Source organism: Strigops habroptila, chromosome 2 (genome assembly GCF_004027225.2).
Source record: "Strigops habroptila isolate Jane chromosome 2, bStrHab1.2.pri, whole genome shotgun sequence".
Taxonomy (NCBI): Eukaryota; Metazoa; Chordata; class Aves; order Psittaciformes; family Psittacidae; genus Strigops; species Strigops habroptila.
Window position 1 is genome coordinate 100379775 of NC_044278.2, and position 13495 is coordinate 100393269.

Sequence of the window (13495 nt, forward strand, 5' to 3'; positions counted from 1 at the left end):
TCTAAATCACTGTAAGGTCTGGCTCCTGGCCCTGAAATATGTAAGAGGATATGAAGAGCCTCACCATTATTTGTAGGATATATTATTCAGTTTCAACTTGTGAAACAGAAACCGCTTTGGCTTTTTTGACTGCATCTTTATTTCTGTCATGCATCATATGGCTACTTGCAGGGCAGATGATGCACAGTGTGAGGGTAATAAACAGATTGAGCCAGACTAATGCCTGATAAATCACTAGATTTATAGTCCCATTTTATTTACAGAATGAGTCTGTAATATTGCAAAACAGAGCCTAAACCATCTTTTTTCTATGAAGTGAAGAAATGTCCTCTTTTGATTATAATTTTTTCCAAGAAAAAGGGAAATTGGAGTTTGGATAATTATCATTAAACAAAAACAGAGATCGAGATTAGCAAAATGATGTGCAGCAGGAGATTGCACAGGTGAAATTTGACATCTGACCTCTTGAATCAGGCTTAGCTGAAGGTTTTTAAGGTTCTTTATACCAACAAGGACACTTTCCATCAAAAGAAGAGAACTGAGCCTCTGCTCTGACATTTATCTACCACATGCCAAAAGTGTAATTTATTTTCTTTTTTATAGAATTAGCATGTGTCCTTCTGCATCTTCAGCATACGAGGGATTTAGAAAGGAGAAAGGGAAAGGGAAAACCAGATTAAAAGAGCTAGATGTTCTTTCTTGTATTCTTTTGTCAGGAAATAGAGCAGAGCTGCACTTGTGAACAGAGATACAGTACACCGGTGGATGTACACAGGGCACACTCCTGTTCTCTACTTCCTACACATAAATTTACCTCACAAGTGATGCTAAATCCATCGATAAGAAGACATAGCAGAAAAGTTGCCTCACAGCCAATCTGCTGTAGCAGTTCATTGCCATATAAATAAATGCATCCCCTCACAGAGCTCCAGAGTGTGTGATTTATGTAATGAGTGTCATATATGTCTGAGTTAACAGAAGTGCTAAATACAGTTGAGCAGTTGGGAGGTGTTTTAGGGGAAGGAGGGCCTTACCTGAACTCTGTGCTGGCAGAAGTAAGGGTAAAAAGGACAGAAGGCATGTCCTTACCTTTACACATTTTTCTTGGTGGACTATGCCACACAGAAAGCTGAACTGACCACCAGTGAGACAGTGGGCACAGACAAACAGAAGTCTATAATTCCAAACCTGAAATGCGCTTTTTCATAGGTCTTTCTCAGTATTTCAACTTTTCCCCTGCAAAACTGAAGGAAAGCAGTACTAACACTTCCCAAATGAAACACCGTAAACCCTTTTGGGAATAAATAACATGGCTGAGGCTCAGGAATTCACCCCAGGGGAATTCCACTGGTGAGAAGGACATAAAAGGGCAGCACTGCCTTGAAGGCATAATTTGAAGAATTACCGCTTCCTTTAGAATAGAAAGCAAACAGGATAAAAATGTATCTTAGTGACACTGCACAAGTAATCCCCTCTGTGGCCCCTGCTTTCCAACTGGGGTTTTCAATGGGATCTGGGGGAACTGTTGTAAGCAGAGAGCATGAAGGGGGAAAAATAGATCTGGTCTTGATTATAAAGCTCTACCAGGATGTACTAATCTTTTGCCACAGCATTTATTACTTAGCTGAGCATAATATTATCTTGTTAGTCTTCAAAATATATACCCAAACAAACATGAGGAACCAGATTCTCAGCTGGAGTAAATCAACAGACAGTCACCCAAGCCAAGCAAGCCACGCTGATTTATATCAGCTGAGCATCTTGCTTAAACTCTTTAGGCAGCAGGGAAACCACATGCACTCTGAACTCTCTCTAGGATAGGATACAGAGCAGCAGCTTTATTAACTTTTACACTTCTGCCATGAGAGCATGTTTGCCTACGAGACTTGTGGGCAAGTCATGACCACCGCATTTGCACTTGCCTGGAGTAAAATAAGCAACCCAAGCTTTGGTCATGACCAAAGTCCCCTGCAATGGATTTTATGTACAGAAAGAGATTCTTTAAGTCATTTTTTTTCTACCCAATTCAACTCGGTGCATTTTTAGGTGGGTCTGTTTCGAAAATCTGGAGTGAAATCCCGAATCCAGGCCCTACGCCAGATGAATGAGAGCTCACCAGAAAACGTCAGCTATGAAGACCAGTCGGCATATGATGTGGCAGACATGGTAAAGCAGTTTTTCAGAGACTTGCCAGAACCTCTCCTCACAAGTAAGCTAGGAGAGACTTTTCTACACATCTACCAATGTAAGTTTCAATGTTTTAATTATAAAAATTAGAAAATATTATATTCTATATAAGAATATATTGTAAATAATTTTGGTATGTCAACACTGTGTGGGATTCTTTCTACTCACCTTTGAGATGTATCAAAGAACCTCTCTGCCCTCAAAATCTTTCTCTAAGAGGTTTTTAGAACTACCTAAAGGTTTCGATGTCAAAATACTAACAATTTTAATGGAAAGACAGCATTCAAATGTTGAGAAGATTTGAAACTATCAGCCTTCCAATCAGAAAGAAGCCACAAGGACAGGATGCCATGGACATAAAAAACGCAAAGACTTGCGTTTTTGACAGATTTCTTTAAACTGTGGGCCCATTTCATAGAATCATAGAACAGTTTGGGTTGGAAGGAACCTTCAGAGCTCATCTAGTCCAACCCCACTGCAATGAGCAGGGACATCTTCAACTAGATCAGATTGCCCAGAACCACATCCAGCCTAGCCTTGAATGTCTCCATGGATGGCACATCTACCACCTCTCTGGGCAACAGACATACAGACATCTCAATATAAGTGAGTCTTCTGGGCATGGAGAATTGGTATTTGACCATAAGAACATGTGCTTTTGCAGTCCCCTTACTTGCCGTGACTTTTGGTTATTTGCCTTTTCATTATAGTCAATAAAATATACATGCAAGAAACAAGCTGCCTTCATTTAGATACTCAGCTTTTATGTAAGGATCTCATAGAGAAAATAAAAAAGCCAGGGGATTTCTTCATTTCGGTATAAGCAGCCTTCAGCAAAAACTGCGGCTCCAATGTATCAGAATGATGAAAATCCCTGTAAATCAGGAAATGACTGTGTATCTTTTCTCCAGACTTGAGAGAGAAATAAACAATGAGGAAAACACTGAGAAGCCAGAGGAATTAGAGTTCTTCCTGACAGTGTCCATTATGAAGGCCAGTCAGCCAGTGCTCTATCAGATACAGAAAAGTGTACCCAGCCGGCCTAAGCCAAATAATTGGATGCACTAAAGAGAAGTGTGTCTAGTCTTTTCACTTGCAGACATTTCAGCTGCCAAAACAATAGAAAGCCATCTTTAAACACTGTATAATCCCAGTGCTAAAGAATCTAAGTTACTTCCGTTGCCTCCCTTTACTGTAAAAATCTGTCTGTGGCACATAGTCACTAATGTATTTAACATAACAGTGTCTTGCAGCTCGTAGAGAAATGCTGTGCTCCTGCATGTGAGAGGCAGCATTGCAAGTAAATTCAGTGGACTTGGTCATGTATGACATCTTGGGACACAAGTGAACTGAACAGTTGGCACCTAGTCCTGGAACATCATTTCCCCCTCTTCTTTCCTGATTACAAGTTGCAGTTCTTTTCTGCCTATGCATACATCAATAAGCTTGTTCAGAAAAGCAATAGCAACTCTTAGTGATAATAAAATGGCAATCACAATTGTTTCTGTAGTGAAGAGGCCAAGGAGAAGATTATCCACTAGAAGGACATGTTCTACATGTCCTTGGAAACAAATGACCTTCAAACTATTGTTTGATGAAAATGGGGAATGTCCTACCTTGGCACAGGAGAGACTGCAAGTAAACTACCCCCTCGCCAAACGAAGAGAGATGTGGCAGATCTCAATGTCATTGTTGTTGGGGAAGGACTCTCCAAGTCAGGAGCCTGGCATTAGAATTCACAACAGCCATGAGGCTGAATGGTGGAAGGGTGAAACATCACTACCAGCCAACAGAAGAATGTAAATAGGGGCACAGGCTGACTGTAATCCTATGTGGTACTGCAGTAGAAAGTCTGAAGAACTCTTCTTTACACTGATTAGGGGTGGGGGAAAAAGTGCTAGGAAAGATTTTCTTCAACTGTACCAGTAGTTTAAAATATTTCAGGTAGACTTGAAGATGGGTCTCTTTAAACTGACATGGGAACAGGAAAAGATGAGCTCTGTAGACACTGGAGACCAATGTTTGGATTAAGAATGAGTAGCAGTGGGGTTTTTTCCATGAAACCAACAACAAACATATTTTTCTGTTTTAGACAGTACTGACAAAACTCCTTTCACAGAAAGAAAAATGCTGAAAATTGCTGGGATACCAATTGTATTTCATAATGTCTGCAATTAAATAAATCTCTAGCTGGGAGTTTTTCTTCCCCTTCATCCGGTTTAAATAATTATTAATGTGAAGTTAGGAAGGATTTTTCCTCTTTTGGTATATTGGCAAGGGATTTCTGATCTTCTGGGATGCACTGAAGATCTTTTTCATATAACCAGAATGGCTTGATTTGCTGTAACACAGAGGCTTAGGGATAAGATGATTCATGTAGTAATCTATATGGCATAGCATTTATGAAACTTTTTCCATTTCCCTAAAACTCTCAGTTGCCTATTGTTTACCTATGACTTGAAGTCTTCTCTAAGCATCAGTCCCACCAGTACACATTACGGGTGAGGGAGTACCAGGAGATTGTGGGGAGAAAAGGCATGTTGCATGGATTTAGCAAAGGCTCCTCTGACTTCTCAGAAAGACCTGGCCTTGCCACTTCTAGAAAATTGGAAGCACTGGGCTGTGTTCAGTATGTCATTCATGTCTGAAAGCTTTTAAAATAAAGTGCTTGTACAAGGCTAGCCGGCAGAGCTTAAAAGCTGGCTGTTCCCTCTACTGTAAATCTGCTTTCGTCCTTCTTCTGTTCGATTATATAGAGCATATGTAATACCCAGAGGAGGGCTCCAAGTCCAAACTGAGAAAACTTATGGTAGTTTTAGAAATTAGTCTGTCTGAGGTGCTATTTAAGCATATCCATTACTTCTTTCATTAAACTCTTTTATGGTTTAGGACACAAGTTTGAGTATTTTTCTGAAGACTTTTGAACTGTCTTCTCCAGGGACAAAAGAACTTGAAAAATACCATTTAAAGATATAAGTATTGAGTACTGCTCTCCCTTCATAAACTTTAAATGAAGTTCAGTCTCTTTCTTGGAGAACAGCCTCTCAAACGAACAGAGAAACGTCATCCACTGGCTAGGTGAACTGTGCCTGATGGAGGAGCAAATACCATGGACCTCCAGCAACCAGCTCATCTTTGCCCCTTGGTCCCCTGTCATCTGCCTCTTCAGAGGGTCATTCCCAGAGTGTGAATGCCTGTGCTAACTCTGTCTTGTTGCTGGCTCCTTATCTGATCTTACAATTGACCCCCTGAACATCACTTGCTTTTCCCCAGACGTCCCTAAGGAGCAGCGGCTGCAGGCAGTGCAGGCAGCCATCATGCTGATGTCCGATGAGAACCGGGAGGTTTTGCAGACTCTGCTGTGCTTCCTGAGCGACGTCACCTCCGTGGAGGAGAACCAGATGACTCCTATGAACATAGCTGTTTGTCTGGCCCCTTCCCTCTTCCACCTCAATATAGTGAAGAAAGAAAGCTCACCGAGGTAAGTTTCTTCTCAACACTATTAATAGTCATATCCTTAACACAAAGTGATGCTTTCAGTGTTTCTCAAGGTATGCAGCGTAAGATTTTCCAAAGCATCCACTTTCCACTCTGCATTTTCTCGCTATATTCTGCCACTTGGGGAAACTGAATTTTTTTCAGGCCACATCAAGATGGCATGTAACATGGTGAGTGTAGACTAAACACGGTATAAACCCCACTAAATATTAGTGATCGCAACTTGATGTCTCTCCTGACTTTTTTTTTCCCCATGTCTGGTTCAGAATACACTGGGATTCTTGGTCAGATACATGTATAACCAGTGTCTGAGCAAGCGCTTTAAGCAGTAACAGTGTAAACCACTGTACATCATGTCTGTTAGAAATCCATTTCAAAATGTACAGCACCTAATGCAGGACATGCATAACCTTTCCTGCTTTTACTTTTAGCTCAACAATATTTTAGGTAAACATTTTTCCTTCAAAAAGTCCAAAGGTCTGAGCAATCTGTGATAAATGAAAACTAAAGATAGGCTTTTCTCTCTGGTGTTCTGAACATCCTGCTGCTGTTTGCTTTCATATTAAAAAGATTCAGCTCTTTTTACCTGAGACACTGAATTCAATTGCAGAGTAATACAGAAAAAATATGCAACAGGGAAGCCAGATCAGAAGGACCTCAGTGAAAACCTGGCAGCTACTCAGGGACTTGCTCACATGATAATGGAATGCAACAAACTTTTTGAGGTGAGTGAGAGACTCAAACGGCATTATTCATGGCCACATAATGCAGCATCCTTTGAAGTATGTATGTTTATGCTTACATTTTCTGTCTTGTACTAGCTCAGAGATTGATGGTGCCTCTCTTATTTGTAAACTTGCTCCATCTAAAGTTTATTTATCTCATTTCTGACTGTTCCCTTCAAAGACATAACTATTAAAAATGCAGGGTGGCAGTTTTCAACCCAGATGACTGAATTAGGAAATTTTAGTCTAATTAAAATCAAAATCTGCTGATTTAATATTTAATTTTATTACTATGCTTTTAACATCTTACTTGAAACTTATTTGTCTCAAAAAAAAAAAAAGAGCTGATGCACTTTATTCTTGTGTGTCATGCAATAAAATCACATAGGGAGATGCAGTCATTCCTGCAGCTACTTTCACTGCAGGTGGAGGAGAGATAATGCTCCTATCTCCTATCTTGTGCTTTCCCAGAAGCACAAGACAACATTTATGGGGTCTAGAGGAGTAACATGGGTGTATTGACATACAGCTGAACAGTCTAATATGGTTCTGCATGAGTAGTGCTATTCTGAGCCATGGACTGTTTCATTATACTACTTTGATTTCTCATCTTGCATAAGAACCAGACAGAAATAGGTATCCATTTTACAGATCATAGCTTATTGCAATTGGACGCTGAATGGTCCATTATCCTATAAACACACTGACTTAAGGAAAAGTTCTCAGCATAAGAACTTCCCTGTGTGTTTTCCCTCCCTTGTGTGGCACAGGTCCCACATGAGATGGTTACCCAGTCCCGAAACTCCTATGTAGATGCAGAAGTGCATTCTCCCACCCTGGACGAGCTTGGGAAACAAGTGGATGAGGAAGGAGGGAACTATCAGACATACCTGGAAAGTCTCATGCAGAATCTCCAGAAAGAAGCAAAAGAGAAATTCAAAGGATGGGTCACATGTTCCAGTACAGAGAACACAGAACTTGCCTACAAAAAGGTAATTTGGGGAGATGTGGGAGAAGCAGTAAAGAAACCGAAGAAAATACATTCTAGCTACAGGACACCCTGACTTGTCGCATGGCTAAATACATACCCTTCTGTCTGGTGAGGCACAAGATTTTTTTAAAAAGACTACTAAAAGCAATTTAAAATGTAATATAAGTGATTCAAGTATGAGATTCCAGGAAAAGGCACACAAAGCAAGCTAAGGTCTCCAAAGTGGTTAAAGTGATACAGCAAACAACACAACCAGAGAGCAAGCTGAGACTTTAAACAACAAATAACATTACCTGGGTAAGCTCTTTGACCATCTCCTGTTGTTTGCCAGGAGTTTGGAGAACACAGCCAGAACATAGGTATTATAAAACCTTTTCAGGCTGCCCACTGCTTTACTTAGCCAGGCCACCCACATGACCAGTTTTATCCCTGGTCCTCTTGTCCTTGTTTCCAGTGGATTTTTGATATCTGCAACTTTTATCAAAATTTCTGAAGTTGTTCCTGGCTCCATCACTTCTGCATGGAAAGTGCAAACCACTGCAATCAGGAGGAGGATGCTGCAGGGTCCCTGCAGACAGTGGAGTTCAGGGCTAGTAGAAATGCAATGGCAAAACAGAGGTCTGCGAAACAGCAGCAGCTAGTGAGAGGAGGGGATAGATTGGGTGGGTGACTCTAGTTACTTAGGGGAAGGGCACTGGAAAGAGTGTGGGATCTGGATGGTGAGGGGGCAGGAGGCAGCATTACCCCTGTTTGGGTAATGCAACCCCTCTGTTAGGGCAAAGAAATCGCAGTTACTCTGGTTTGTAACCAGCTTCTGTGAGTGATGTCTCCAGTGAGGGACTGTGGGAGTTTGAGGAGGGAGTAGCAGGGCTCACGTGGGAGTAGGATGTGTGAGAGGGGAGGGAGTGAATAGGTGCATGCGCAGGTCTGGGATGTGAGAATACAGAAAGGATTGAGAGTCCCTGAGGCACTGGGGCAGGGGGACTGGGAACTGAGAGCTTTGGGGAGAAGGAATTATAACAACAAAATAATTTAAGGTGGAAGGGGTGGAAGGTGGGTTTCTAGGGACACAATCCTGGGTCTGTGGGAAGCACTGGAGGTTTCTGGTGCACTAGCATTGATATGTGAGGGTGCTAGGGTAGGGAGGGGTTGGAAAATCAGGGCTTGCAAGATCTAGCGCTTACAGTTAACTTGTTTGCTGCCTGAAATCTGACCCTAAAACCATGCAGAAAAGCTCTGTGTGTGGAATTTAGGATACTCACCTTGTGCATAGCCCAGCACTTTCTGCTCCCCTTATTGCATGCTACGGAGGTATAACAAGTAACAGGAACCATGAGCTAGGAAGAATTAGCAAGCAGTTTGTGTGTTACATCTTTGAAAGGCATTTTCCCAATATCTCCTTTGCAGCTATTTTGAGGAGCAAACATCTGTGTACCTGACACAAAACTGAATCAGTATATGTTCTGCTCTTCCATCCATTAACCAGGAGGGTTAATGGACCCTCAGTCCCAGCTAGTGTGTCAGACTGCCAAAGGTGGTAGCTTTACTTCAGCCCAAGGTTTCTGTCTCTCCTTTCATCTCTTTTTACTTCTGCATACCTTTTCTTTATTAACTTGGGATGCTTGGGGTTGAAAAAGCATCTGTCAGACAAGAAATAATACAGCAGCTTCACTGGTACTGTGGGAACTGGTCCAGATATACGCTGTTGTGAAAGCAGAAATCTGACTTCAGTTTTCCATCCAGGACTAGTATGCAGATGTTTTCCCATACAGTAAAGCAGCAGCAATAGCAATAATAGTAATGATTAGCAGGGAAATAGGCATGCTTTTAAGCTTAAGTCAGACACCCATATCAAGACTTTGTCCTCAGTTATCCTCTGTTGAACATAGGCATATAATTCATAGGGGTTTATGTTCTTTCTTGCTTTACTCCAGGTTGGGGATGGGAACCCACTAAGGCTTTGGAAAGCCTCGGTGGAAGTTGAAGCCCCTCCATCAGTTGTCCTGAACCGAGTGCTGAGAGAACGTCACCTCTGGGATGAGGACTTCTTGCAGTGGAAGGTGGTTGAAAGCCTGGACAAGCAGACAGAAGTTTACCAGTATGTTTTGAATAGCATGGCTCCTCATCCCGTCCGAGACTTTGTCGTTCTAAGGTGAGCTAAAGGGCAGTTCTCCAGTACCTTTGCTTCCTACAGTGCATACAAGGAAGATTCTGTTCAGCCTGGAGAAGAGAAGGCTGTGTGGAGACCTCATAGCAGCCTTCCAGTATCTGAAGGGGGCCTATAAGGATGCTGGGGAGGGACTCTTCCTTAGGGACTGTAGTGGTAGGACAAGGGGTAATGGGTTCAAACTTAAGCAGGGGAAGTTTAGATTAGATATAAGGAAGAAATTCTTTACTGTGAGGGTGGTGAGGCACTGGAATGGGTTGCCCGAGGAAGCTGTGAATGCTCCATCCCTGGTGTTCAAGGCCAGGTTGGACAGAGCCTTGGGCAACATAGTTTAGTGCGAGGTGTCCCTGCCCATGGCAGGGGGGTTGGAACTAGATTATCTTAAGGTCCTTTCCAACCATAACTATTCTATGATTCTTTGAAGATTCAGTCTTATCTCAGCCTTTGCATCTGTGTAATGGTGCTTCAAGAACTCTGCTTCTGGACAGCAGTGTTGATTTCTCAAACTGAATTAAAATTGTACACCTAGAGCACGCTGACCTTTCCTCTGATGTAATTGAGCAGCACATACTCCTGAGGCCATAAATATCATTTCTTCCTTAGAACAGATGTCTGATAATAGCTGCTGTTCTCTCCTAGCTTTGTTTGTTGTCAAAACAGAGCAAATAGAACCCAATTGTTTTTTACACTGCTTTTGCTGTTCCCTGGGGAATGTCTGATGTATAAGAGCCAAATGTTTAGTAGAGAAGATAGTGATGTTTTAAGCTAAGGTGGTTATTCGATGTCTATATAAGTTGTTATTTTAGATTTGCAGTTGGAGTCTTTGTAGACCAAGAAATGTTAACCTGTAAAAATACTAATGTGGAAATGAACAAAGGAAGGCAATATTAGATGTGTATTCTGACTGTATTCCAGGGGATCACATCTCTCAAATGTGTAGTTGTGTATCAATATTCCAAATTCAGTCCCAGTTCTGCTATTGTCTGTCTGCCTGTACAGAACAGACCAAAAAAAATCCTCTTTTGCACCTTCCGCCTTTGAAATCCTGGCCCTTTGCTTGCTTGGAGCTATTGTGGAGCTGCTGACATATTTCACTTACATGGTCAGTTCTACAGTTATATATTTCAGGATGATTTTGTGCATTCCTGTTCCTTGTCTCTGCTTTCTTTAATCAAAGTGATACGCCAGAGAAATACTAAGCAGTTTTGACAAAGGAAATAGTACAGTGAGTCAGAATTGTATTAGAGGTAACAACGATTGAAGGAAAAAGATGACCCCAATAAAATATAATTATGATAGTACATCTCTTTTATGAACTTCATTGTTCTCTTAGAGAATGACAACATGCAGATATTGTCAGTATAAGGGAAGAATTATTGGCACTCTTAGGGAAAGATTTTAAAAATGTTTTCTGTAAGTTCTTTATAATGTTAAAACATCAGTCCTCCCATTGCTCTATTTCCATTGCCTTCCCACAGTATACTGGACTAAATTCATTATTTTATAGATAATTTCCTTATATAATATTATTGACTTACATCAATGATACATTTGGCTCTCCACATAGCACTGAGACGATTGTCTGGGACTGGCAGGGAGGTTTTGATGACCATAATTCTGTCCTCTTATTTGCCACTTAGTTCACACAATTAGGTTTCACGGTGGTTTGTGTTCTTTAAAGACCTGCTGTGCAGTCACATCACTTAAAGAAAAATCTTGCCATTGAGTTCTCATTCTTTTCACTAACCCAGGCAGAATGACCCCCAAGGACTGAAATACATATCATAAAATGGAATCCTGGTGGGTTTTTAAGGGCTGAAAACAGCTGTCAGGCAGATCTGTCAGATTCTGTTGTTTATCTCTTTTGATTTATATCATTAAGTCTACAGTAAGGTTAGGCAGCGATATCCCAGTCAGTTTGATACCTTATGATTGGTAGGAAGTGGACAGTGAAATTACAGTGCACCTCTGGGGACATGAATAAATATATTTCAACAGACAGCAATTTTCTTCTTCCCAATCAAACTTCTGGATGCGAAAGGATAAACTTAGTTGTTCTTTTTTTCTTTTGATTTGATAGTCATAACAAGGGGATTAGGCTCCCTCAAGAATACTAATTGTAAGAGGACAGGGGCAACGTTTCATATGCCTGGGATCTGACACAGCTCTCAGCTGCCCTGCAGAGGCATTGCTTTTCATTAAAGATTCCTCAAATGTTTAATGGACATTAAGTATCACAGCATCAATGTGAGTTAGGTACCATGCCCGTGTTTACTACTGTAAAATAGAGAAGTAGAAACTGGCTTAAATCTGTATAACCAGGAATAGGAATCATAAATCTTCTGCAGTGTCTGGGTTACAGTTTTCCACTTCATAAATGTCCCAAGTAAGTGCTGCCTAGTTACCAAAATAATACGGTCACATCTAAGCACTGTGCAGGCATTCACAGTAGATGGTTCAGTATTTCACAGTAGAGCTGAGGTGTGATTTTTCTACTTTCCATGTGTTTCATCTGCCAGGATAGCTTATAGTTTTTATTAATGCACAGACACATGTAAAAGCTTCTGAAGTTTTAGAAGAAATACCTTCTTCCTTGAATAACAGCCCAATTTCATGTATGAAAAATGCAGAATGTTAAAATTATCTCCTGAAGTCCAAATTTCAACAGTTCTTGAAAGCAGCTTACCTGCTAAAACATGATCCTTCCCAGGGTAGCATTAATCCCTGTCTCAGAGAGTCCATGGCAAGATGATGCACATTATGCAGCACAGTGGGAATTTCTCATTTCTTCCCACAGCATAGGAAGGAGCATAGACCTATCCTGTGAGATTCAAGGCAGATGAGAAAGATGTGAGACAGCAGAATATGTAGAGAATGCTTACAGAACAAGAAAAAAAAAATGCACCAGGGGAGGATTGGACTGGATATTAGGAAAAAATTCTTGACCAAAAGGGTTGTCAGGCACTGGAATCGGCTTCCCAGGGAAGTGGTGGAGTCACCATCCCTGGAAGTGTTCAAAAACTGTGTAGATGAGGCCCTTAGTGACATGGTTTAGTGGTGGACTTGGCAGTCCTGGGGTAAAGGTTGGACTTGATGATCTTAAAAGTCTTTTCCAACCTAGTTGATTCTATGATTCTATTGCAGCCTAGGTTTCCTGAACTTGGTGGAAAACTTCTGCAGCATGTAAGGCTAGAAACTTGGAAGAGGGAAAAAAATCAAAGGACATTTTGTTTTTAATTCAGATGCCCCTGAAACACATTCTGGGAGTTTCAGAAGTCAGTGCGAGTTGTAATGAGGATTTCTGCTATGCTAAACTGTATTTGTTGTTTCTAAGTCTGCATATGTGCAATGCAACATTTCAGCCTTTGCTGGATGCCTTATGCTCTACTTTATCTACTTTCCCAAACTTCTGTCTGTCTGCAAAAAGCTGTATCATGCCCTCTAAGACATAATGATTGCAAAATGCTCATACAAAGAAGCAAAACTTCTCCACCTGGAGTCTGCAGCAATAGATGCATGGCCATTCCACATCATGGTCAAACTCCCAACTGGGGAACATGAAACTCTGCCGGGGGACTCCTAGGACAGTCCAGTGGCATTACAGGCACAAGGATAGGCAGGAAGTAAACTGTAACTTTAATTCTGGTTCTTACTTTTGTGCCCACAAGTTTCATTACTAAAGTGATTCCATCTTGAATGTGTTGCTGCAGGACATGGAGGACAGATTTGCCAAAGGGGATGTGCATGCTGGTTGCCATCTCTGTGGAGCACGAAGAGGCTCCTCTTATGGGAGCTGTGCGAGCCATCGTGATGGACTCTCAGTACTTGATAGAGCCATGTGGCTCAGGAAAAGCCAGGCTGACACACATCTGCAGAATTGACCTAAAGTAAGTATCCCACCTGCAAAAAGCACATGTCCATTCAGCA

At 41.4% G+C, this 13495-nt stretch overlaps 1 protein-coding gene across 3 annotated transcripts in view; it reads left to right on the top strand.

The window, feature by feature from the left end:
- Positions 1 to 13495, top strand: part of STARD13 (StAR related lipid transfer domain containing 13) — a 249435-nt gene that overhangs the window by 232730 nt on the left and 3210 nt on the right. For all 3 annotated transcript variants that reach the window (XM_030475577.1, XM_030475578.1, XM_030475579.1), the window contains 6 exons: positions 2047 to 2245; positions 5461 to 5668; positions 6296 to 6410; positions 7181 to 7402; positions 9336 to 9553; positions 13279 to 13455. In XM_030475577.1, the coding sequence (XP_030331437.1) occupies positions 2047 to 2245; positions 5461 to 5668; positions 6296 to 6410; positions 7181 to 7402; positions 9336 to 9553; positions 13279 to 13455 (1139 nt within the window). The remainder of the gene's footprint in view (positions 1 to 2046; positions 2246 to 5460; positions 5669 to 6295; positions 6411 to 7180; positions 7403 to 9335; positions 9554 to 13278; positions 13456 to 13495) is intronic.